Below are 27,725 nucleotides of genomic sequence, written 5' to 3'. Positions count from 1 at the left end.
CCATTAGGGAACAAACTGAGGGGTCAAACTCTAATTTCACTGGCTCCTCCCCAAACAAGGAAGGGAAAGAGTGAGGAAGAAACAATACAGAAACAAAGAGAAAACACAGGAGAGGTGAAACAAACACGGCAAACACAAAAAGAAAAAGCAGTGGCAGGGCAAAGAATGGTACCTGAGAGACTCTGGTGGCTTCTGCTAAGAACTTCTTCATTTCCTCTTCAGTGAAAACTACATTCATTGCAGAACCACTGTGAGAATGGCAAAGAAAAGAAAACAGGTCAGCTCCCCTTGTGACTTCAAGGGAGATATCGGAGCATTAGACACCACAGCACATGGTTGCCAGCTACCCTTATATGTCAGAGTAGCCAAGCGAGCTCCTGACTCAAGCCACTTGCTCCACACCTGACTGAAAGAAAGGCAGAGCTGGTACCTAATGAACCTCAATTATACTTCCCAGAGAAGATAGGTGATGTCCAGAACCATAATGAAGAATCAAATAAAGAACTGAGGTTGTGTAGCCTTAGCACTGCTGCCAAATTCCCTTTCTGACCCAAGCCTTTAAGGCTCTCCCTAGGCTGAAGGAGATGGCTAGTCAGCCAGATAGCCCCACTAAGGATCCAGACTTTCACCATACCTGCAGATTAGCTGTGAGCTTAGGACAACAACAGATGCTTTGCTCATGTTAGCCCAATTGCTTATCAGTGACAGATGAAGTGAGGAATGCACAAGACCCTGAAGATGGTGCAACAGTGCAAATGCAGATGAAAATGGGCTGTTCTTTGCTGGCCATTTTGCTGTGCCCCTCCCCTAATGTCTTAGGCCTTAAGGGAGGGGCACAGCAGATACAGTACTTGTATCTGAAAGCTACTTTGAAATGTAGCGGTCAGTAATATCAGAGAGGGGGTTTGGGAAGAACATGGGTTGAGAGTCAGTGATTCAGGCCCCTTTTAAAGACAAGAACCTTTTTAAAAAAAGATGTAACATTGGTAGCTTCCACCACTGATCACAGAATCACAGGTTGGAAGGGACCTCAGGGATCATCTAGTCCAACCTTTCTAGGACGAGCACAGTCTAGACAAGATGGCCCAGCACCCTGTCCAGACGACTCTTGAAGGTCTCCAACGTGGCTGAGTCAACCACTTCCCTGGGGAGATTATTCCAATGGGTGACTGTCCTCACTGTGAAAAATTTCCCTCTGGTGTCCAATCGGAATCTCCCCAAGAGCAATTTGTGTCTATTTCCCCTTGTCCTCTCCATGTGACTAATTGTAGAAAGGGAGTCTCCATCTTCTTTGTAGCTACTCCTTAAGTACTGGTACATGGTGATGAGATCCCCTCTGAGCCTCCTTTTCTCAAGGCTGAACAAACCCAGTTCTCCCAGCCTATCCTCGTACGGCTGGTGTTCAGCTTCCCCTTCACTTTGGTGGGCAAGCCCACAGAGGCTGTGGGGGAAAGTGGAGGAAGGATCTATCCCACAAAATCAGTCACTTTAGCCTAAGATAAATAGACACAAGTACCTAGGTGATTATACTTACCAGACTACCTCTTCAGCTGATGTAAATCAATAGAGTTCAATTAAACCCATGGACCTATGTCATTTGCACCACTGGGGATGTGACCTGGCGCACACAGTACGTAACTAGTGGGGAAATGCATTTAGTTTTCCAAGGCAACTGGAAAATATTAAAGGCCGTATCTGTTCAAAGGGTGAAGAAGTCTAGCTATGGACCTGCTGCTGTTCTGTAAATAGAGATCGGACACTGTGCTGTGCTAGTCCTTTTCACTTTCTATTTCCTCAAGTTTTATATCCTCCCGTTTCATCTTTCTCCTTGAAGTCCCCCCTAACCTGTCCAAATACCCTTTGGCAAATACTTACAATGGAAAGGGCCTTTTAATATGGATGGAAACAACAGGCTAAAAGAAGTGTTCCCTAAAAATCTGGCTAATTACATCAGGAGCCATTTCTAACTTATTGTCCTGATCTGGTTTTTAACTTTGCTTCTCAATCCCACTGCAAGCTTCAGAAACTGGATAGAAAAGTCACATTCAGCAGTCTCTTCTAAAGGATATTTCCTTGAGGACTGAAAATACAACAAATCATTCTCTGTTTCTTCTTTTTAAATTTTTTTCTCCCCTGAAAATGAATACTGTGCCTCTTCTTTTTGATATGTGTCTCTTTTTCATATGAAAAGGATCCTGTCTCCAATTTATTTTCATTTGTAAACTGTGCCCAGCAAACTGCCTCTCTGTGCCTAGTCATCCGGCTATGAAGAGACTGCCTTGCAGAGAAGAGTGATCACTCAGAACGTGTGAGTTTGCTGTGTGTATGCGATGGTGTAACTTCTTCAAAAACTCTAGCTGTTGGAAATGTGCAGCTCTGTACAAAGTCTATTTAAAGAGAAGCAGCTGCCACAGCACGGGGACATAAAATATGCCTGTAAGCAGAGAAGCTTAGCAAATAAGAAGCTGAATTCAAAAGATGCAGTGTCGTTTTCTAAAAACAGATGCCAACCCCAATAAATGGCCTCAACGTGTTCCCTTATGTTTTTCCTAGTGGCAAACAATCTTCTGGCTTAATTGTCTCAGGAACCTTAATGAATTTTGCAGATGGTTCATGCTTTTGGCCTTGAGATATGAAAAAGGTAACACAGCTAAACAGACATTCTTATGATTACATTCTACCTTTGATCTGTGCCTGATGGACATAAGAGATCCATTGGCTTCCTTTATTGGTTTGAGTAGTTGTCCCACCTGTTAAGATGGTCAACTTTATGCTGCATGCACCTAGCGTAGTGTTTTCTACATGTCCCCTGAAATTATTCTCCCTTGTCTCAAAGTGGCTTTTGTGGTTCATATCCCCAGCTTGATGAGCTCTGATGGTTGAGCCTTACCTCAGAACATAGGAAGGCCTCAGCAAACATGGGTAACTCACAGAGCTTGCAAATTCAACAGCATCTCTCTAAAGAAAGGGAGGAAAAACATGCCGTGAACAAAAAAGTATTTTAAAGTCATACAAAAATTTCAACTCTAACTGCATTTGCATTTTAATAGCCATTAAGATTGGTGGGGCGGTGTGGGTGGAAAGTAGGGGACTAAAGTCTGGGCTGAACATAATACACAACATCTTGGTTCCAGAGTTGTCATCTTCCGACTTTCTGAAGCTTCCTGATTTTCACCTGGAAAAAAGGGCAGTGCTGACACATCTCTATTCCTTTGTAATCTCCATCTGCTAAAATTGTTTTCAAGGCCAGCAGGATAAACTAGAGTAGCCTGACAGTGGTGCTAAGTTTTGCTGGGTATATACCCCATGTTGTGTAAAGGTGGTTTAAATACACTTCCTTTCCAGTTTCCATCCCACTCTCAGTGATGGTACAGCATCTCTTTACAGGGATCAAAAAAATCTTCAACATCAGCAGTAAAAAAAACCTGTCAAATGTCTTTGGAATCTTGAAATGTATCAGTAAGTTGGTCTCCCCTGAGCAGATAACAACTGAGCTCATAACAACCCCTGAGCTACTAACAACCCCATGTCACTTTGTCATTTCCCAGATGCACATCCCAACTTACCAGTGTGCTGACTGCCTTCCAGGGAGCCTGGGCCACATGCAGCTTATCCAGAACAGCTGAGAATATTGAGCGATCTTCTGCCCGGTCAATATACAAAGGATTTGTGCCAAGGATCTTCAGTCCACTCTGCTGCAGTGGCACCGCCAAGTTATTGGGAATCTGCCCACCTACAGAAATAATGCAACCACTGCATCCCTGTTAGCAAAGAGAAAGGAGCACAATCATGTCCAGGTTAGCTTAACATTAAGAGCTGTTATAACTAGGAATCCAATCTTTAGATTACATCACTTTTCAGGTTGCTATGAGCAAAGATCATAATTTTGCTGATCCAGAGGCACCCAGGCTGCAAAGTGTGATTCAGAGTGTGTAGCCTCTATAAAATAGCAATATCCTCCTTGATATCACTCAACAGACAGCAGTAACTTGAGCTCAAATTCCCCAGGAAACCAAAGAAATCTGCAGTGTTCATATGCTTTTTGACATCAAGCCAAGATTTTAACTCCTGCTAGAACCACAGACTGTTACCTTCTTTTCATGTCATGTTTAGGTGCGTCTGCTTTCCCTGTGAGGATAAGCACTGAGCTGACACATGCTCCCTTGCTTTGCAGAGAAAGGACACTGCACTATGAAAACATCATGCCCCACAGTGAAACTCAAAACTCTGCTCGGTGGGGTCAGGTCTCCCTCCCATGTTCTCTTACACATGTGAATGGGGGGACCATCACTTCAACCGATCCCACTCCCACCCCGCTGATGCAACCTTTGGGCACAGTAGCAGGAAGAAACAAGATGGTTTCAGTCCCCTTTCTTTCTCAGTCCAGCTCTTCCAAGAAAACAGGCTCTCCCATGCTCACCGTCAGAGACCTCCAGAGTAGCAGACATTCATGCAAAGTCTTTTTTACTATGGAGGTGCAAGGCAGTAACCCCCAGCAGAGGGACAATGGAAAACAACTGGAATTCTTTTTTTTTTGTTTTGTTTTTGTTATTTGCTAAGCAAACACCCTTTCCCAGCCCCATATGCCAGCCTTTAAGGAGTGCTCACTGCTGACCCCTTGCTGTCCTGTACAAAGCAAAGCAGAGCCTAGTCCATCAAAAGCCTGTGGTGGTGAATTACTCCAGATACACTTCGCCCTTTATTTTAATTCACCCTCATTACTCCTGACTAGCTCCTCATTTCTGGTAGCACATTCAACAGTAACACATATTTCAGCCAAACTGTCATATATGCTCATTTCTACAGAGGTTATTTGCAAGTGCTTCAATTCCAGAAGTGGATGATGCAGGACAGGTGGCACAGCATCCTCCAGCCACGATGGCACATTTCATGTTTGTCACTGGGTGACCACAACATTTTAAGTACAGAACTAATAAATGGCAAATAACAAGAGACAGGTGAGCTCACTTGCAAACACACATCCTTCTTCAGGTGCAAATAGGGGCTTTTTTTTTTTTACAAAGGACCACTAATGCTTTCAAGTACAATCTAGTCTGGTGTAAAATTTTCCAATAGTAAAAAAAGGCCTTAGAGTACCTGCAACAATTATCAGAATATGAATTACATTTAGATTGTGTAATAAGTGAGGATAATTAAATAATGGGCAGTTTACTTCCCAATTAAAGCTGGTGAAACCTTGCCCAAAGGAGAATGAGGCCCACAGTACAGCTGTAGTGAAGGGCTCTTCTGAACCAAATGTGTTTTACACAGTTTTACCCACCTTTAACAAACGAGAAACATAAATCAAGTGATCCATGGTTTGGCTCTATCTTTTAGAGTATCAGTGTTCTTTTAATTAACAAGTGTGTTTTTCCTGGGGAAGGTTGGCCGCACTGGCCTTCCTGGAAGAGGAACTTCTTAATGAGGGATTTAAAGGGATTTAGAGTGGCAAATCTGTAAGCTGAGAGCAGGATGGACTAGAAGTGACTGAGAAAAAACAGATAATAAATGTCGGTACAAACCCTGCTCAACTTTAATGTGGTTAATTTCCTACCATAATAAAAAGCCACTAAATAAGCCTGGCATGTAAGCAGCACTTATTATCCCAAGGTCTACAAGATTATTATTTGCTGCTAATATACAGTGCTGGAGATAATTTTTTTCCTTTTTCACCATGCAGTCACTCATGGGATGACATGCTGCTGCTGGCCAACAGCAACTATCTGAATGAGCTTAGGACAGGGAGTGAAAAATGCCTCATTAATAGAGGGTGGAACAAGGACAGAGACTGTTTTGTGCCCACATGGGGTTGTCTCATGACATCAGAGCTCACCACCTCCAACTCAGAAGAAAAATGTCTTCCTTACTGCTTCCAGACCCATCCAAAATGCAGCACTTATCTCTAGTCCCCGGACCCCTTATGAACCCACATGGACAAGAACCAGACAGTGAATAAAGCAAACCCCTTCTTGCAGCCTGGAATGGTTCCTGTTTGATAACAAGTCAACCTAGCTTTGCTGCCAAGGTCAACCAACATCTTAATATATCCTCAACATATTTGAAATGCGAATGTCCTGGCTAACAGCTTATCTTTGGCTGCCACTTACGTCTTCCTTTAAAACAATTCTAGTCACTGAGTCTCTAAAGTCCAAAGACTGCCTACATCAAAGTTGGGATGGCATTAGGGACTCCAGCTCCAAGGAGGCAGAGGAGATGGCTTATTCAAGCAGATAGCAAAGAATCATATACCCATTTTTACTCAAAAAGAACCATAAATTGAGACCCAGCTGCTGCTTCCTTCTTCCTTTAAAAATCTGCTGTTATTTCCCAAAGCATGCTCTCGCCTGAAGAGCAGCCCACCACCCTGCTAGGGAACAGGGCTGCTCCACTGAGAAACGTGGGCAGACAGAAATAGGCTCTACTGCATATCCTTTTGTCATCAGCCATATTTTAATTATAAAGAAAATGAATAACATCCTTACCATTAGATATCTTTAAAATATACACTATACATAATCTAGTGAAAGAAGCCTAGAGAGAATTATTTCCCCCTTTATAACAAAAATCACTCTTTTTATTACTACCTTGCTTTTATGTCATTAGTAATAGAGTTGGGTTTTCTTTTTCCCTGAGTTCGAAAACAAATTAGACCATTAAAACTGTACCTAAGAGCCTCCTCTAGTTTTATGAATTGTTTCAGAATGATCCTAGAAACTGAAAAAGAATCAGAAGAGGCCCTCAAGCAGATAGATACTAAAATAAAAAGGGAACATCTTCTCTGGAAACAAAAAGCCGATAAATCTGAGGGAAGGATTTTTTTTTTTTTTTTAATTATTGTCCTCATAGACTACCACCTAACTTTAAACATTCACAGTAAACTAAATTTCCCTCCAAAGCACAGCTCTTTTGCGCAGACCTCAGTCTCTGGTGAGTCAGAGCAGCTGTGAATGTCGACTGGAGAGGGAGAGGTAAAAGGGGACACAAGGGAGAGAAAGAGAAGGGACAGGTGAGTACGTCCCTGGGATAGGACCGTGTGAAGCTGTGAGCAGCTCTTGGTAGGCAGGTTCCAGCCCCCTCAGTCTCATTGGTAACTTCGCTCCTCAGTGTAGCCTCATTTGTCTAATCAGAAAAACTGGGAGAAGTCAGTGCACCTATTTATTTGGGCTTAATAGTTGGCCCAGGTTTGCTGCTAATCCTAACAGTGTTTAGGGAGCTGATGTAACATCTCTAGTGAGGGAAAAGGGTTGTCTCCATTGTTTGCTGATGGTTTTACCTACAGTTCACTAATGATCCAGGACTTTTCCGAGTATTTGCTGCTGTTCATTGTACACTGGAACACTACAGGAGGTTAATGAGAAGGAGAGTTTAAAAGACTGGTCTGAAATCATGGCACTATTCACACTTTGTATATGAAGCTGGGACAGATGGTTATCTACAGGATTGGAGAGGGATCTCAGAATCAGATCCTGAATTTTTAACTCGTTTGTTTCCTTAGGACTGACTTCCAACTGCATTTGCCTGGGGAAGTATTCTGTTAACAGGATGTTAGCATTTGGCTCACTAATTTAAAAAAAAAAAAAGAAGGCATATTGTAGACTACACTCTGCTGGAGTCATGGAGTCTGTCTCCAGGTCTGCCTATGTCATTTTGCATGACTGTGCAGTCTCTCTACCCCTCAGAGACTCAGTTCCCCTGCTGCAAGTTAAGCATAACAATATTGTTTCCTTTTGTCACTACTTAAGAAAAGTGATTTAAAACAGCTGATTTTCATCTCAGGATTTATCAGACAGCACAACCCTAACTTTGGATGTTTAGGCTGAGACCCTGATGGTTTTAACACCTCCAGAGCAAACATTAAATTGATTGTTTTCATACCCAAGAGAGAATCCTCTGCAAACTCCCAGAATCTCTCTTCTCCCCCCTTTTTATTCCCACCACCTCAGCTCCTGCTGCCTCCTCCCTGGCCTCTCTCCTCTCACAATCACTTTTTGGATTACTTCACAAGCAGCACAGGCTAAAAACATGCCCAGAAGCATGAGCACAGTCCTGCTGATGAGCATGGCCTGCTGAGATGGGCAAACTGCCAACGGTGTCCTTCCCCCTCAGTTCTGGGTACCAGGGGATGCTGCTATTAGACCTTGAGATCTGCAACACCTCCCATCAAACCCACCAAGGCCTGCTGTGACAAGCAGGATAATGCAAGTTTCAATATGCATGCATTATTCTTTTCACATATTTTTCTTACCCAACTTGCTAATTAGTAGCACTACGTATTTAAATGAGTAGTTGCTCCCTCATCACCTATCTGTACCTTCTCTTTGATCCTGCAGTAATTAGATGCTGTGTTTCATCAGTGTTATTTGTCTGACAAACTGTCACACCAGTTTCCTCCACGCCCCAGGTTCAGAAGTTCAGTTCTGCTTAAGTAAACAAGAGTTCAATGTTTATAGAGCTGCGCCTTATGTATAATCCTAAAGCATTCAAAAATCAGCCTTTACGACTCCAGAGAGCCACCAGAGTCTGTTGGCCTGTGCTAAATCTATGGTCTAGATACTGGTCTATCTAGACCAGTAACAGCCTCTGCTTTTATGAAAATTTGAAGAGTTAAAACAATATGTAAAAATAGGAAAGTATGAAGATGCAATTGAAAAATGGTCCTAAACAGTATTTTGCAAATGGTTTGAGAACAGTCTCTAGAGACTGGGACTTGAGTTCTGATGTGCTTTTGCTTGGTTCCAAATTTGGGAGTGATCAAAACACAGCCAGGTTACAAAACCATTTTAGAAACTTGCACCCATTCACAAAGGAGATGAGCTCAAATTGTCACACATTGGGAAAAAAAAAGCCAAGAAAATTCTTAAGTTTAACATGACCTGGGCTCTGCAAAGTTGCTTCAGGCAGTTACAGAGTAAACTCACACTGAATTTCAAGGGAGATGAAGTTCCTGTAAGCAACACTGAAAGCCTCAGACACAAATCCAGGATGAATGCGTTACCAGTTAGAAACCAACATTTTCCATATTGTGACCAACTGTTTACATTATATATCTTTCCATTACAAAATCTGTCTGGGATTCTTCTCCATCTCTTAGTATCAGCACTTCTGAGCACTTGAAAACTCCTGACAGACAAGTGTAATGTCTGGATCAGTTTTGATCTGATGGCAACTCTAATGCCCTTTCCTGACCTTCCTGCCTGCATGCTGGACCACATCCACCACATTGCCACTGTATTGCAAAGCCAAGACTGCAAGTTCTTGAGCACACGCTAGCATTATGCACATAATTTGTTCTACTGCTTCAGGGGAGTACTTGTGCTTAAAGTCAAGGATATGCTTAAGTGCTAAAGCTCAGCACCGCAAGGGCAGAACAATTTGTGCAATAAATGACTGTGCAGCAAATTAAATCTGCTTGTAAATATTGCACAATATGGCATCTTGCAAAATAATTTAATATTTATTTGGCATTCATTATTGAGCAGTCTGCTAGGAACATCAACGATGTGTAAAATGCAACATCGGGATCCAAACCAAACAGCTTTTGCTAGCAAGCTCCCCCCTTTGGCCCCAGCTGCTCTGCCAAAACAAGCTAGTGACATGAATTTTGAAAAGTTTGGTCTGCTTCATGGCTTTTGTTGTTGCTTCTGCTTTTCTTTACCTCACATTGGTATATGTCCAGGATCCTTTCCAACGACAGCTCCTCAAAGTACAGTCTGTCACACTCATCAAAATCTGTGCTCACTGTCTCCGGGTTGCAATTCACTACGACGGTCTTGTTGCCAAGCTGACGCAGCGTGCGGATACTGGAGACAGCACACCAATCAAACTCCACACTGCTGCCTGCCAGGAGACAGAAAAGTGGGCAAGGAAGGGAAGGGAGCAGAGAAGAAAACGTAAACAGACGTTCTCAGCACTCAAGCTTAAAAAAGAAAAAGAAAAAACCAGAACATTTCCTCCTGTCAGCTCAGAGCAAGAAATCTAATTGTTGTCTGATGGAAACTAATCATCTACAAACGTGAGCCTCCAAGCACAACAGGTAAGTTGGCTCAGTTGCTCAGGAGTGACAGGCCTCTAACATGTCTGTCATCCTGCACGCATAAACACTCATGTCTGCTCTTGCTGCCCAGCCAGCTACGACTGCCTCCCAGCCAACATGCTTTGAGGTGAACTTAAGAGGCAGAAGCTTAGAGGTGACCAAACTAAGTGCCCATTATTAGGAGACAGCTCTGTTTACTCAAGGAAACATAAAGCAGTTGTACAGATGTGGTTTAAAAAACAGAAGACTGAAATGGTTTTTACCTTCCAGAAGAGCAGAGGGTGGGTAACCTAACTACAGAAAAATTACAACTCAGTGGGTTTGACCTTTCTGCATGGTGACACTGGGTAAGGCAAATCGGTAGAACAACACTTTTAGAGCCGCTCTGTGATCCTTTTATCCTGGTTTAAAGGCCCCAGTGACTACAGCAACTCTGTGGGGTAAGCACGTCCTACTGTCCTGGACCCTGAGTAAGCACTGTGGCCACCTCTAAAGGGAAGAGGCAGAGAAGGAGTCACCTAGTGCTCAGGTGAGCACCAGGACTTGGTGCTTGGTTTTGAGTAAGCTGCAGAAGCTGGGACTTGGGCAACACTGCAGGCTTCAGGCAACGCTGGAGCCCAGCCTTGCACTAACAGCTACTGTCCCATAAACTTCTATGCCCAAATGTCTAAAAAGGCTACCATAAACACAGAATGATGCATGTTAAAAAACATCATTAAATGGTTATGCTTACAGCCTATTAGAAAACCTTGGACTTGTCATGATGTGTTCACAGTCATCACATGATCATTAACCCCTGATATCATTATTTTATATATAATTGTGTGACGAGATACATCGGAAATTCAGGCTGTGCTTAACTGCTGCCTCTACCACCTAGTCATAAACAGATGGCTGTCACAGGTCACTCATTGACAGGCACATAATTTATTTCCCTACTTCTTTCAAACAGGAACCTCAAAACATGCCTAGAGCTAGGATAAAACCCCACAGAAAAGAGAGGGAAATCATATCTGAAACTGGATGTTTCCCAAAAGGGTCACCAGATACTCATCTACTCTTTGCATTCCACTTCCATTATTCGGGTATTCTTATACACATAAGAAACCTCAAATTTGAGACACAATGGTCATCTGGAGTCCCCAACCGACTCCTTTAGATACTCCCTGGGAAAAGAGCTGAACGCTTCTAAGTATATTCCAGCCACATCCAGTAATGGTCATATCCAAACAGTGGGAAGAGGGAAGACAGCAAATAATTAGTAATACTAGTAATGACTGTTGTAACATAACCAAACACTGCTCCTCAGAAGATAATTACCACATCAATACAGGCTTGTTTTTGAACTTACTTTCGGGTTTCAATTGTGTTATATCTAGGGTCACACCATAAAATTTACAGAGCACTCCACTGGTCCACATGCTCAGTGGAATAGCTCATTAATACTGCTTTCAGGGCTGACTTTCTCACAAACAAAACCCCCTCCCAGGATAGCAGATACCCTCCTTGCAGCAAGTGAAGAGCAAGCATCGCCTTGAATATCTGAGCAATACCCCCATGGAGCACAGGTCACACACTGCAGCTCAGGCTCTCAGCAAGCATGAAAGGTGCGTCAAAGCATGCTCTGAAGTTCAAGAGAGTGCAACTGTACCAATTTACATCATGGCTCTATTTGGTGTATTAGTTAACAAGAAAGAACAAGAAAATTAAATCTGGGTTATTTTTTTTCAAAATGCAGAATATAGCACGACTTATTCAATGACCTTACACTTCCCCCAAATAATTTTATTACTTTGCAAAATTCTCAACATTGTGAAGATTTGACTGTAACATATTTCAAAATATAAAAAAAAAGGAGGTTTTTTTTTAAGCTAAAGCTCAGTTTTCACAAAGGAAAGAATGATCTTGGTTAAAAAAAAGAGAAAAGTTAACTCCACATATTTAACACTACATCCAAATCATGTAGCCATTTCTGACCTGTTCCTGTTTTGTAAATGTACATCCACAGAGAACACTCAGTTGATCCCACTGAATTATGATTACAATTCTGAAGGCATAGGGGAAAAGCATGCTGCTTACTTGCCTTAGAAGGATAATAAAAGAAAAAAAAATAAATCAACTTGGCTATTGGACCTAGAAAAAAGTCTTTTTGAGGTACAAGCAATGGTTTCCTTTAGCAGCCTTTATTTAGTTGCAGCGTGTTCCAAAGATTATCCTGATCTAATCAAAGCTACAGAACTGGTAAGTCCAAGCTCAGATTGTACGGCTATTCAAAACAATTAGGAGTTTCAGGTGAATGATGCAAGATGTACTGACATACATTCGATCAAATTATTAAGGAACACTGCCATCCTTTTTATGTTCATTTTTTGTAACCATCCTACACGGCACATTGACTAGCGTTCACAAAAAATAAGCATAATCATGGAGCGTTCCTCCCGATTTCACTCATCTCAACATTCATACTGGAAACTGAGTTCAAAAAGACACATCCCACGAACAGCAACAGGAGTGCAGCACGTGACCTGTCCAACCAAGCAAAACAAATGAATGCAGTTTTAAACTTCAGCTTTCAAAAACCATCACTGCTACTTGTGAGATGCAGAGCAAAAATATTTCTGAATAACAAGCAATTTTTTTCTTGCCAATAATTGCAAGCTATTTGGAAGGATCTAAGAAAAGAAAAAGTGAAAGTCATCATATACAGAATTAAGCAGTCTATTTACCCAATACTCATAGCCATGAGGAAATTCTTATGCTGCATAAACAAGGAGATTCTTATGCCGCATAATCATCAGACTGGGCTGAAAAACCAGCATACAGAGGACTGCTTATACAAAAGTAGCTGAAGATATCAATTTATTTTTATAGTCACCCATACTTACAGTAGTAAAATGCATAGCATATAACCACATAGTCATGAGCTGGCAGTAAACACAGAAGATAGGTGTCACAGCAACAAACTTCTATACAAGGTATCGGGTTCTCAAGGCCTTAACATGTGAAACAGTAAGGTTAAAAACAACTTTGTGGAAATCACAGCTAAGTGACGTGCTCTTCAGTTTCAAGTGAAAAGTAATAAAATTCTCCTGTTTTTTCCAGGGCGTGAAATGAAGTCTCCAAGCAAGTGTAAAAGGCAAACCTTGTGTTAGGAATTGATGTCCTGTGCACTGTGCTCTGGAGGAGTTTGCCACCACATGAGAAGAGGAACAAATGAACCACAAGAATATCCAAAGAAGGCTCGAGGGTGCAAGGAGAAGAGAGAAGTTGTAAGAAAGATTTACCTATGTGGTATGGTCCACAGCCCAACACCATCACTCCACAGTCATCAAATTTTACATCATGTTCCTGAGAAGGGAGGGAGAAAAGTCATTAGGATCCATACTCCACAGCACCTAACTCCATGCTTTTCAGAATAACCAGTTTCTGGTGCTCAGCCCATATCCAACACTCTGATCCTTCAGGGCTCAAGTCTGATCTCATTTACTGCAGTGTAAATCAAGTGGAACTCCACTGGAATTAGTGACGCTGCACCCAAACCAAAGGAGATACAGCGCCTCTGATCTGGCTGTTCGAGCAGCCCAAGGAGCTGTTAAGTTTCCCATAAAAATGAATGCTAGGATGAGATGAGTGAAATGAGTTCTGCATTCCCAGCACTGACTTGTGCACAGAGGATGCAAGTACAGGTGGTATATAGGACAGGATTGTAACAACACAGGGGCACTAACGCTAAATGCACTGCATCAGTATTTGAGCAAGAGAAAGTTCCAGGCCTGCTGTAAGGGGATTATGTGTAACACCATCCAAAGTAATTGCTACAGAGACCAAGACATCTGCAAGATCTCCAGAAATAATGCAGCACAGGGGAAAGAGATCAAACTAAACAGCAATGAGACTGTTGTTTCTGAATGTGCCTACCTGCCCGTTGTATGAGACGTAGAGGTAATTAGTTACTGCTGGGTATTCTGCAGCCAGTGTGTCAATCTGTACAGGGAAGAAGAGGAGGGATTGTGACTTGGCCAGTGCAAGGTCTTTCTTACATGCAGGTGTTTTGGAGTTTTTCTTTTTCCTCTTTCTACTCCTATTTCTGTCCTATTTTTTTCCCATCATGTCTTTCTTCAAACGGAGGTGATCTGAACTCTCATATGCCAGCAATGCAGCATATGCCCAGCCTTCCCCCAGACTTCACAGTTCAGTCAACAGAAGAGCCTACCATCTCTTTATAAGCTGCAGTTTTAGCTCCACACCTCTTTGATAAAACACCTTCACAGCCCAGGAACTTTCCCCATCCATCCCTTCCTGCCGAGGCCCTCATTCTCTGGTTAGTTTGGCAGCATTGATTACACAGATCTCCATTCCTCCAGGTCTCCTGTCCTCTTTAGCTGTACTGCCTGGGATCTTCACACTATACTCTTGACCCCATCTTATTTCCACACTGAATACAAACACGCACGCAATAGCACTTTGAGATCATCCCATGTAGCAGCCAGCAGTGCAAGTGCTATGTATTTATGTTACAGTATAACTCATGCTTCAATAATTAAATGGTAGGCAAAGCAAGAGTGATTTTCAACCACCCCTTATTTGTAGTTTTCAACAATTTCTTATGTAATTAGTCACCAGAGAGCCCAGAAGAATAATATGCCTACCAGACTGTTCACAAACTACTTGCGTCAACAACTTATTGCATGTTATACATGGTAACTAGTCCATCTAGGTCACCAGCAATCGCTGAAGTTCCCTGAATGAACAGCTGAAACATTTCTACACAGAATACTGAACAGAGAACAATATAAAAGCAGTCTTGACATGCTTTTTTACATGCTATACCATTTAAAAATCTGACCAATATTCAAGTATTTTCAGGAGTCCCCACTGGCTGTCCAAATCCTTGTGAATAATGAAGAATATGACCTTATGTCATTAGCACTATGTAAGTGTCTGCTGCTCATTGCTGTTGCTAATACTGCAACTTGTACTTCATGGCTCAAGAAGAAACATATGCTTTGAAGACACAAATGCAGGCATAAGTAGAATGACCTTATTAAGGGTACCTTGGCACACAAATCAATCCGGCACTGCGGTGCCATATGCAGCTGAAAAAATGCAGTGCAAGACCCAGGCATGTCTCTTTGGGCCAGGTGAGGACATCAAAGGAAAACAGCAGCTGGGGAACAGAAGGAAATTTGGCACCTGGAATTGGGCCTGAGGATACAGATGGGCTCTTTCAGAAACGTTCAGTAGTTTGGGCTGGGTTTTTTTTTTCTCTCCCTTTAAGGACAAAAAAAACCAGCTGGTGGCTGTTTAATACCAACATACTTAAATGTAGCAGCAGAACACCTAGCAAAGCACTTGTGACACTGCCATGAATACTAGATGAGCTCATTATGCTCCTGCTATCACAGTGAATAGCAAATGGACCCATAACAATAGGACACGGACACTTCAAATGAAGTATTACCCTGTAAAATGTTACTACCAAGAGAAAAGACATATTACATTTTTCATGGTCACACCATGGTGGTCCAGCATTCTCAGCCTTTTCCTGAAGCCAGATAGCTGTGTTTCCCCTTCAGCCACACAGAATATGAACAAGAATATTCTGAGTCTCTCTTTGGGGATGCTCGTGTCATTACGTTGATGCCTGCAGTGCAGAAGTAACAACTATGTGGGTGCAATTTGTTCTTTAATGTCAATGTCAAAACTCCAATGGATGTTAACACAGCCAGGCGTTCCACTTTGTTTACCTCAGCAGTTTCTAAGGGCATGGAGGTCTCCTGCTCCTTGCACTCTTGGAAGGCCCCACCATGACCAGCAATGTTTCTCACGTACCTGTTTCACCCAGGGCACTATATTCTTCCTCAGTCTCAGCTGACGGCACTGGACTTCAGTCAGCCTCAGGCATTTCCCAATCTGTTTGTCTGAGAACCCAATCTGTTTGGCCCTCCTCAGTGTCTCTTCTGGAACTGTTTCACTGGGATTAAATAAGGAAAACACCTCTGCATGAGGCTTTACAGGAATACTTAGAAGATATATGAGTGCTTATGTCTTCCACAGTGCATAGAGTTGCTATAGGATCATGCACAAAAAGACAAGAAAAGGAAGAAGACCCAGCTAAGCTATGCAATCCTTATACAAAAAAGATCTTTTATTTGCACTGGATGCCCCCCACAAACACCTATAAGGTAACATCTACAGGCAGACTACTGATGCTAGGAAGTGCAACACTTTCTTTCCTTGCGTTTTTGAGGCAGGAATGAGTGACTCGTGATGAGGTCAAACCCCTCCCAGACAGCACTCTCCACCAGGCTAGTACAAGGTCACCATATCCACGACAACTGTATGGTCATCTACCATGACAGACCCCATGGAGGACCTGCAGTGATTCCTTTCTTGGATTCAGTATTCCCACACCTCCATGCCCACACTTTAACTCAATCTCTCCCTTAGGTTCCTTCTCCCAGTCTAAATTTTAAAATATCCACCTCACTGGATAGGGTTGGATCAATAATTTTGTATGTACTTGCATCTCCGGCCTCTCATTGCAGCCACCCACTCCACATAAAGGCATGAAATTCTTGAAGCTCTGGGATGAGCTATTCAGAGGCATAACTGTCCCCCGACCCTGCTGAGCCAGGGGACAACTTGCCTCAAAACACTACATTTTGTCCTAAACAGGCCTTTCTTTCTGTTGTTGAGGATGCTCTGTCTACCTTCAGAAATGGCCAGTCTTTTGAATAAGCATCTGACTTCAGAGACACATAGCAGAAATGACCTTCAGAGGCTCACACGCAGGGCATGTTTTTCCTTCTGACAGTCTCAAGTATACATTTGCCAAATACTTTGTGCTGCTTCTTGCATTATGAAAAAGGGGACAGGGAGATAGGCAGGGTAAAGCAGGGGGACCTTTTCTGATTTCGTGTTTGCAAGCAGGGTCTCTCAATACATCCATATGTTCTTGTGCGCCTCGTTTTGCTTTTTAGGAGTCCTAGTTCTTGCTGTTTATTTCAAATACATTGCTTTCCCCAGCCATCTCTGCAGCTCAACAGTTTCTTGCCTGTTTCACTTCTGATTTTTTCATCTTCTCCATTCCCCTTTTATTCCCACCACTTTTTTCTCTCTTACACTATCTTTATTCCACTTTGTTTTGACTCCACCTATAGCCCTGATAGTTTCTGCCTGTGCCTGTTTCTAAGCTACCTTTTCTAAGCTTAGCTTTTGCAAAAACAAAAAAGCCTATGTATTTTTATCAGCACTTCTGCTTTTCATCTTTATTGCCAAGAGCATCCTTGCCTGCCCAATAAATCAATATTTTATGAGCAAGCAAGCTCTGAATCAGGAAAAAGGAAATGATTAACAAACAAGCAATTTTCCTAAATCAGAGCTTTTGAATTATGTCCTTTGCTTGATGGTATTTTTAAATAAATAGCATTATGTTATTTGAGTGGGAGGAGAGGGGTAAGGCCGCTTTATTGGAATGTGTGAGAAAGCTGAAGCATGAAAGAGAGTCACTGAATTGGATTTTCCACTCTGGCTTAGCACAGAGCAGCTCCACTGCCCTCGTTGAAGTCAGGCTAGTGTAAAGCACGTGAGAGTCACAGAAGTGTCAAACCAGCTGTTCCGAGTGCAGAACTGGGGACCAGAAACTTTTGGGTTCACATCCCTGGGTAGGGGGGTTGCCTCTATTAATTCCTCAGTGCTGCCTCTCCTTCCCCTGCAATATGAGCACAGAGTGCTCCACCTGCGTACAAGAGCAGAGCAGACAGCTAGCTGAGTGTTTGCAGAAAGGAAACGCTCACTGTAGCTGCTGCCTTCTGCCCTGTGTCCCAGCCGGGCACTAACATCCAGCGTGCTCTCCCTTCAGGGGATTCCAGGCAGGACTACTACCTATATCTTTGATCTTCTCACAACCCTTCACCACATCACCCTTCTTACTCCAGCAGATCCTGCTCTTTGCTAGTGTCAGAAGGAAATAGTCCTGCCTAATCCAGCAGGTTGATCTTCCCAGGTTTTGGATTTAGTTCTGGGTGCAGAAAGACCTCCCAGCATAAGACCCACTTTGCAGCACTGCAGTAGTTACAATAAAGCCTGTGGTTTCCATGCAAAACTCCTCTGCTTCTCCTCAGCCCTTTATACTTTCTAGTCTCAGCTCAGAGGCAGGACTTCTTGCATCAACTGTGAATACCAGCACTGAAGGCATGGACGGGTGTTTCACAGGAGGAAACACAGTAAGCAAAATCTGCCAGTTCTCTGGCAAAACAGATGCCAGCCGTTGCCAGCCATGAGGAAGAACACGACGTTCGATTTCTCTCCTAGATTCAGCATCTCCTACATACAAGTGGGAAGACCTGATGACCCCAAGAAAATGAGCCTGTTTCAGTGCAGTTTGCTTCCTTGCTCTCCCTCCCTTCTGCCTCAGAAACACACATAAGCTTGCTGTCATTTGATTACTGACAGAGAATGAAAATTGCCTTCATTTTCATCTTGTTTCAATTCAGCTTTTTGTATCTCATTATAACAATATCATTCATTGTCATAACCCCCAGCAGGGTGGGTAGAAGAGAAGCAGTGATTATTTGGCAACATGATTCATTTGCCTTGGGCTAGCAGCTTAAATTAAGCTAGGGCACTCACTAATCCATCCAAAAAGGTAACCAGTTTTGTACAGGACAAGCACTGTGCAAGAAAAAAGCTGAGCACCTACACGGGCAATGAATCAGTGCATTCTTCCCTCTGCTACTCCCAGTGCATGATAAACAAGAGAGATGTGGCTTTCAGTGTGGCTAGTAAGAAAGATGAGGTGGGAACCTCTATTCAAGCAACACCTAGACAGGAAGGGGTTTCTTATTTCTCACTGTCATGGAGGTAGCTTAATATGGAAGAAACACACCCAGATCACCACAAGGCAGAAACAGTTAGAACTGACTACCCAGCCTTGGGGATGTAATGGTTTTGCCATTTAATGCCATCACAGAATATCTGCAAGAGTCAAACACCCAGCAGTGCTGCTTTCCAAGCACTTGAAACCAGAATCTGCTATGTGATGAGAAATTGCCAAAAGCCTCTGAGGTAGCTCGCAGGGATTTGGAGGCACAATCGGAAGAAGGGGCAGGCAGAGTAAGCCAGCAGAGTTACTCTACCATGTTTAAAGGGAACTGGTTCAGAGAGATACAAATCCTCAGCACTGGTATGGAAATCAGGATGCCTCTGCATGTACTGGACACACATCTTTGTCCCTGGGTAATTTCCATTTACTAATAAGGGTAATTTTTAGCATTTTTATCTCAAGATTCATGGGAAGAATATAAAGAAACATGCAAACTAAAGGTAGGGTGGTGCTTATCTTACAGATAGCAAAACGGAGGCACGCAGATGTTAAGGGGTGATGATTTTTAAGATCCAGGGTTAACCTAATTCTGCTCCTACCACCTTTGCTCAGAGACAGCCCTTTAACTTGCTGGAGACACTGAAGTTAGCAAAAGCAGAATCAGGCTGATCTCTGTGAACGCTTGAGTGCAAATAACCCTTTCCAAGAGCTCACCAGAAATCGAGCACTCAAAAAAGAAGAAAAAAACAAAATCTCAGTTCTGGCTATTCCCAAACATACGACCCAGACCTACATCACTGCCTCCCACTTTCCCCTGGAGCATCACTTACTATTCAAACACAGAGCAAAAAGTCTTCCAAAGATTAAACTCCCTTGATGGTTTATAATCGATTCTGGAACAAGGGGTGATTAAGTAACCACGATTCCAGACTCCTATAATGCTCCTAATGACAGTCAGAAGTTTGAGAGCTTCAAAACCAGACAATTAGACTTTTGCACACTGCCATAATCATTTAGTGGCTGTTCACTTCCTTAGAAAGCTAAAGTCCCCTGCACATTTTGCAGTTCATAAACCATACAAGCCTTTCCTGAACCTTGCTTGTGCCTCTGTTTCAGCTTCCACTGTTGATTTGTTGTTGCTTTTTGTTTAAAATTCCACCCTGTCATCTTTGGAACTCCCATCTACTCACTTCTTCAATAATAAACAATAAAAGGAAATAGAATAAATTCCCCTTAATGAGGAAATTTTCACCTGGCACAGAGGACCTAGGGAAATCTATTAACTGACTAGAGGAACACTGGCAGCATTGTAATTACCAGGAGAGCCTGCTTGCTTCAGCACGGCCCTCTCTTCCACTTGACTGGCTTTCATCTGATCCACCAGTTTAGCAGTAATGCTAAATAAACGTGCCAGAAGAAAGCCCCAGCTCAATATGGGAAGCAGCACTCTTTCTTGTCTCCCAAATCAGGCTCTGCTTCATTTTAGGTATGTTGTCAAGTTTATGCCCACCTGCACATTACTTAGGCACAGGTTAATCGGTCTTGATCAGAAGGATCAGGAATATTTTGCGAACAGAGGGCCAAAGCCTGAGCTGGGAGCATTTGGGACACAGCTACTGCGTCAGTTAACATCTGCCCTGTAAGCCCACAGGCTCACACCTGCAGGTCACCTCTGGTTTATCTCAGGAGCTATTCATGTAGCTTAGTCACGCACATAGGAGTTGCAAAGATGAGCACACTCTGGCTCAGCCCACCAGTCTTGAACTCAGCTCCTCCTAAATTTGGAGTGAGTGGATTTAAGCCCAGACTACAGTTTCACTATGGCAAGCAAAGTGGACCAAAAGCAGGAAGCACTGGAACCAAAATGCCTAATGCCCAGTCCTGAGAGAGCTGTCCCTTTCTCAGTAGTCGTAGACCGGGAGGGTTTCAAAAGTCTACTTGATTTCAGGCTGGATTATGTACAAAGATATATTCTTCCCCTTTTCCTCATTGCCCCACTCTGCTTCAAGACTCCTAGTGGCTTCCTTGATTGCTCCTGATGTTTTACAAGATTTTGAACATGCTACAATTAAAATAATGAGATCGGTGTATAAATTCTCTCCCTGCTTCTCTTCTCAAGGAGACAGATTGTTACGGTTTTTCCCCTCCTGAGAAACTCATGAGATGACTGACAAAAAGCTGTCAAAGGAGCATTTAGGGAAGTAGGAGCTGTAAACCAACAAATCTCCCTCACTGAACAACTATCACTCCAGTGCTCTGCATCTTTAACATTCAGGTCCCTGGGCTAATAAATCTCATTGTGGACATCTTGATTTAAGTAACATGAACCTCACACTGTGCCCTAAGACCTAAATGACTCACATCTAGGATTAAGTGATGCACTGAAGCAGCAGCTCACACCAAAACACAGCCAAGAAATGGGGCATAGATGCTTCCTCAAAGCCTATTTTCTTCCCCTGTTAAAAGACAGCTTTGAGGTCTTTGCTGGGATGCCACAGACCAGACTCCCCTGCTTCTGGCATTGCACGTACTGGTTATAGAGATTCCCTAATGGCTTTTAAAGGGCCTGTATATCCTCTGTATCAAGGAAAAAAAATGCATATTGCATTTTTACAAATGTACAGATGCTTTGAAAGAAAATACAGCTGTGAAATTATTACCAATGGCTCTATAAGACAAATGGAAAGTATTTTTTGTCAGATCCACATAAAGCACAAACAACAGTGCTGAGGAGCTGCTTATATTATATTCTGGTCATGTACTGAATCCCTAATTTGTTCCTGAGTCTTCCCTGCCCCACAGTTCACGAAGACAACAAAAGTAATCTTCACTGTTAGTTAAAAGTGAGTACTACGAATATGTCAGTGACAGCTCCTCAAACAGTATAAATCAGCGCAGCCTCATTTAGCATCACTGGACCTGCTCTGCCCTATACCCACACAAGATCTGACTTATGCTCTGACCTGTCCCAAAAGCACGCAAGTCAGCAGAAGAGCGGGTGTGCAACAACCACTGTGGAAGAACACAGGTTATTGATGGCCTGTCTGATCTTTCCTCCCTGCATTGTTTCCCAGGTCACCTGCTGGAGTTGGGTTTCAATTCCGACACCAGTATTTCTGTGGCTATTCCACCACAGTCATATTTTGAAATCAAGTCATGTTTCCAGCGAGCAGCTCTCAAAGCACACCTTTCACAGACCCAAGGACATGAGCTTCGAAAAGGAATTTGCAATAAACAACTCCTTCCACGGGCCACTGAGCAGAGCACTTGGCTACAAATGCTGGGCTGAAGCGAGTCTGCACCCTCCCACTTTTTTCTGCCTTCCCCTCTATTAACCTGTGTGTCTTCAGGAACGACAGCAGCAATGCTCAGGACTGCACTTACCTCTTTCAAGCAAACCACTGGCGAGGAGGGGTTTTCATTCAATGCCCTCAGAGCAAGGGAAAAACAAAGCTCCAAAGTACAAAGTTATCAAAACATGACTGGTGCCATCATTTCCCACTGCTAGTAGGCTGGCTAGTTTGGTATCCACCAAAAGGAAGATCTGCTGTTTTCTTTAAGGTTGATTTGAAGAGTTGAGATTTAAGAAGGCAGAGTTCAGTTCAGTGCTCTGCCAGACTGTCTCTGAGACTTTGGGCAAGCTTACCATCTCTATGCTTTGCTCCTCAACTGCAAAATGGGGGTTTATCATGGTCCTTTTTTCCTCACTTGAATTCTGCCTTACAGACTTTTATCAATATTGAAATGTTCCTCTTTGGGCAACATACACTTCTGCCTGTTGCAAGGTGGCCCAATCTTCCCTGGGTCTTACTCATGTTCTCCCTGGCAGTGAACTTGACTCCATTACCTCTCCTTTTCCCTGATCCCTATGAGCTCCCAATGGCAAATGAGGTCAATTGTAGGTTCAATTGCTAGAGCTGCCCAAGTGATTTAGGAGTGCAAGTCCTACTGATTTTCAACAAGGCTTTTGTCCCCACATTACTTGGGTGTAGGTGATGATTTCACCATAGCTGCCTAATTCTTTACCTATATTTAATGGTATTTATCATAAGTTCTCCTTGCATATGGTCACAGTTCTTGGGGATCACAAAACCAGGAACAGATAAAAAACATGGCCACATGCAAACAAATTGTCACTGCAGACAAAGAACAGATGCAAATTCCCTTGCACCCAGGCCACCAGTGTCTTGAGTCAAACATGCCCCAGATGTTACTTCCAACTCTGGACTTCAGCTGTGCTCTTGGGGATGATGGTGTAACTGGACCCTTCTGCAAATCTGACTTGCTCTGGACTGCATCCATAACCCTGGTCTTAAAGTCACATCTCACTCCGGACTGCCTCAGGCAGCTAGACATCTTCTGTTCAAATTTCCATCTCTTTCATGAGCTGTCAGTGTGAGGAACAGCCTGTGGGATCACTCCAGGGCTCTTCCCCTCCATTTTCTCTTATGGGGCAGGCAAGGCCAAATCTAGGGAATGAATTTCCTGATAACAGCATATCCTATTGCACTGCCACTGCTCCAAACACCGTTGCCTATTCATGGACTGACAGCATGGGATGGTGCTTGCTCTTGCCATGTGTAAATGCATATGTGGTTTTGTTTGTGTGTGTGTGTGCGCGTGTGTGTGTGTGTGGTGGGGAAAGTTATAGTTAAGATTATATTACTGAAGGTATGAAGGCAATCAGTCAAAAAACAACAAACAAGCCACAACGTAAGTTTCCACTTAAAATGAAAAATATGTAGGTCACAAGAGAAACAGCAGAGGCACAGGTTTGACGTGTGTGTGATATTACTGGATATTCTTGCAAGTACTTTCAAAATGGCTTTCTTTTCCCAACTCAACTCAGGCCATTTGCTTTCCTGCAGCCAAATCACAACCTGAAACAACTCCTTCTCCATCTTAGAGGGCCCAGAGGCAGAGTCAAATGGAAACATTGCTGCAGCATGACAAAAGCTATACAGTCTCACCAGCACCAGGTCCAATCTTCTTTGGAAATAAGTTCGCTGGGACAAACATAAACAGGGCAGAGGGTGCCCTGCTCTGTCTCTACAAATGGCTGGCCTTGCCTGTACACCACTGCGAATGGACAAACATTTATAGGCCAGAAAGGTTTCTTTACCCATAACATTATTCTATACTTTTCATGCATGGAAGCAGATTCCCTGCATGAATCGGTGAGGCCTTCTGCTCACCTCTGAATTGCTCCATGTGGTGAGGATTCAAGGCAGCATGCAGCGTGTGAACACTGCTTGCTGAACTGCTCAAAGGCCTTCACCTGCCTCTGATCCCCCTTTCCCATCTGTCTGTCATATCCACTTGTAGCTCTGAATTTCCTCTTGGCAGAGATCATCTCCTTGTCACCAGTCTCCACAACAGCTCTGCAGGGCCCAAATCAAGACTCTTGGCAGAGTTCTTACTCCAGCTGCATCCAAAACCTCACTGCAAAGAACCCCCAAACCAATCCAGAGACAAAAAGGAAGGGATGGATTTGACCGAACAGGGAGCGAGCTTGTAACCAACAACAGAGCCTGGGAACAAGGCAACTGCTTCTGGTTCTGGTAACTCTGTTTCAACAAGAGAAAGATTTAAAACAATGACAGTGTCACAGCCCATTCTTTTCAATTGGAAATAGTGCTGTAGCACAGGTAAAACTCATGCCAGGCATATCAGGGACTGGAAACAGCTGGCTGCAGGAAGAGCACATGTGTGCCAAGTCTCATTTGCATCACTCAATTAGCTTTCCCTCGGCTATTGCAGAGATGTGTTTCCTGATGTGGCTCACTGGACTGGCCTCTTAGTCAGGTCAGAAGTGTTTTACCCTGGCTCTTTGCCTTTGTGCCAACGTGCCTTCAACATAATGCAGCTGGACAGTCCATCCCCTCCCTCCAACACAGGTTGTGAGGAAAGAGTTGCCTGGGGAAGGTTTGAGCAAGGATACCAGAATGGAAGTCTGCACTGAATGAGACTAAGTTAATTTATACCACTTCAATCTGAGTTGAATTGCATGAATCCACTTACAAGGGACAGAACATTGGTTGTATATGATACAAATGCAAGGTTGGACACTGCAAAAGGGCTTGCTGTAGCAGGCTGGCTATACAGTCTGCTGCCTAGTCACCAAGAGAATTAAAAAATATGTGGGATGGTACCAGCTACTGATCACATTACTAGCAGTATTATTGCCTGCCACCCACCACAGAGAAAGGGAAAGCAACCTCAGTGATATAGGACAGTTTGGCATGATTAGCCCCTGTGGAGTGATGCTGGATTTATACCAGCTGAGGATGGGGCCAAGCCCTGGGGTCCCAAGTGCGTCATTCCAGAGCATGCCACTCCAACAGTAAGGAAATTCTGGATATATTGTTTTTCTTCCTCAGGAGCTGCACATATATATTTAAGGCACTCGAGACAAATGCAACATGACACGGATGTTAGAGGGCAGAAACTTGGCAGTCAAACAACGGATTTCTGTAAATAATCAAGCTACCCTTTCTCTTCGACATCTCCCTCCACATTTATTTTTGTTTAGCTCCAGATCCAGCTTGTTCCGGGGGGCAAAGGAGAGTAAGAGCTGCTCAATTAAAACCGTGCAGCTGGTCAAAGAAGCAGAAATCACAGCAGAGGAACTAACCAGCACCTTAGTGATGTACTGGCTACGGTGCGCTCCCACTGCCATCATGTGGTGAAACATGGTTAACACAACGGGTACTCGAAGCAGAAAAGCCGACCAACATACAGCCAATAACTCAGCAAGGAGGTTCTCCCGACCTCGTAAACCATGAAGGGACGCTCAAGTCAGCAAGAGGCTGGAACTGGAATACAGCTCAGCACTTTAATTTACTGCTATCTTCCCTGCTTAGTTTTATATGGTCATTTTTCTTGAAGAAAGAAGATTTATATTTAAATATGTCTGGAATTATAGATGTTTGAAAGTGCAGTACAAAAGCAACACATACTGCATGATCACAGCAAGGCAGCAAAGCTTAAGAATCAATTGGCTAGGCCAGGAAAAAACACAGTGTATTTGACCCTCAGCGCAGTAAGTCAGGACAAGTCCTGTGTTTGAAGACTAACCCTGTCCTAGGTACATGAGTGCAGCCTGCTGTTACTTGTTGCAGGCCATCCACATTCCCAGCCTTAGCCTCAGAGATAGTGAGGATTTTCCAAAATAAACAGGAACTTCCACAGTCCCTGATAACAGCCAAGACACCTAAGAACTCAAAGAAGTTATTTTACCAGGAAGAGTGTTCTCAGAAATTTCTCTGTCCGGGTGCGGCAGTGAACCGGGTTTCATAACAACACTGCTTAGTCCAAGCACTGAAATAAACTTCACATTGACTGCCTCTGCGCTCAGGGCTTACCACAGGTTTCCCAGAAGGACCGTTGTGTCCTAGGACAAGGCTGTTGGTTTTTCTTACCTGTTCACTTCCTTCAGGTTCATCTCCATGTTCACAATGCTGCACATCTTATACAGGAACCATTTGTCAATGGCTGTGAGTTTGTGAATGACATCCACGGGGACTTCGTTATCCAAGGCCTGCCAAAAACAGGACAGCACCAAACAGCCCCTATAATACATGCTTCGCAAATACAGATTTAGTTTGCAAATAGGTAGCAGCAACTGTATAGCATGAAGATATAAAAAGTACTGTAGACTAAGCTGGACAAATCAAAAGTTCATCTACCCCAGGATCCTGTCTCCCACAGCAACAGAAAACATGCCCATCAAGCAGTGTAGGGAGACACTAGCCACTTCTGCGCATGTTTTGGTATGAAAAGCTGCTTCTGTTTAAGCAACTGAGAGATAATGTGCTTTTCACAGAGCCAATACCCGAACTTAAACTGATGGCAACAAGGCTTAGCAGCCAATGAGTATGTGCCTTACCTACCTACAGCAAGGCATATTCAGCCTGCAGCACTGACTCCTCTACCTGCACCCCTTACCACTCAAGTTGCCTAAATCTCAGACCCACTGCCAACCTCCTAGCTGCAAATGTTAAAAAACAAGGTCCAGCTTCTCAGCTGTGGAGGAAATTTTTGCTTTGGAGCATACATCTTCATTTACCCTTGAAATACAAGGCTGAATCAAAGCATATGGCCTTGAAACACCCTGAAGCAAGGGCATGTCCAGTCCTGGGTGACACACTGCATCTACAGCATAACTCAGGCTTTTCTGTCTGTATCTCAAGTTAATGTCAAAATCATTCAAATTCCCCTGCATTATCTTGTTGGAGCTATTTTTTTTATTATTTTATTTTATCAAACTACTTGCAACCATGGAGTAAAAAGGAACCGGACTGAGTTACTATTCAAATGACAATGTTATACAGGACACTGCAGTATCAAAAAAAAGAAATTTCTGAGGAATACTCTAGAGATCCCCCCAATATGATTGTGCTGGGGGGCAATTGTATCTTGATACATTGCAGTTTTATCTTCTATCACTGACATTTCTTGGGTCTCACCAGTGCTCTACAGTTACAACTCTCCTGATAAAACAACTATCATGAACCATAATGATAATACCAGCATGGTATCTTTGCTGAGCTGAAGTAATCAGGCTCATTAATTTGTTACCATGCTTAATTGTTCTGTTGCAAGGCAGCATTCCTGGAACAAAGCCAGAGCAATGCCACTGCAGGAAACTCCAGCATTAATCCAGGAATGAGCTTGGCCCACTGCACCCCTGCATTATTCCCTCCAAGTTATCAAGCTGCGGACACAACGTTGTACCATCACCGCATGCTTCAGCACTGTGATGTGGAGACTTCACTCCAGCTGAGAGAAATGCACAGGTCACTTCCATGCTGTGCTCCAAGAAGGCACCAACCGTGAAGACAAGGGATGGGTAACAGCTCTCAG

The 27,725-nt window shown here is 43.3% G+C and overlaps 1 protein-coding gene across 3 annotated transcripts in view; it reads right to left on the bottom strand.

Moving 5' to 3' along the window:
* Window positions 1–27,725, bottom strand: part of CPS1 (carbamoyl-phosphate synthase 1) — a 100,511-nt gene that overhangs the window by 23,348 nt on the left and 49,438 nt on the right. For all 3 annotated transcript variants that reach the window (XM_075094044.1, XM_075094042.1, XM_075094043.1), the window contains exons 21-28: window positions 26,282–26,400; window positions 15,866–16,007; window positions 13,952–14,017; window positions 13,318–13,381; window positions 9,656–9,837; window positions 3,567–3,761; window positions 2,891–2,958; window positions 173–248 (exon numbers count right to left, since the gene is read on the bottom strand). In XM_075094044.1, coding sequence (XP_074950145.1) covers window positions 173–248; window positions 2,891–2,958; window positions 3,567–3,761; window positions 9,656–9,837; window positions 13,318–13,381; window positions 13,952–14,017; window positions 15,866–16,007; window positions 26,282–26,400 — 912 coding nt within the window. The remainder of the gene's footprint in view (window positions 1–172; window positions 249–2,890; window positions 2,959–3,566; window positions 3,762–9,655; window positions 9,838–13,317; window positions 13,382–13,951; window positions 14,018–15,865; window positions 16,008–26,281; window positions 26,401–27,725) is intronic.

Source organism: Phalacrocorax aristotelis, chromosome 5 (assembly GCF_949628215.1).
Source record: "Phalacrocorax aristotelis chromosome 5, bGulAri2.1, whole genome shotgun sequence".
NCBI classification, from domain to species: Eukaryota; Metazoa; Chordata; class Aves; order Suliformes; family Phalacrocoracidae; genus Phalacrocorax; species Phalacrocorax aristotelis.
This window is presented reverse-complemented; position numbering and strand designations above follow the sequence as displayed.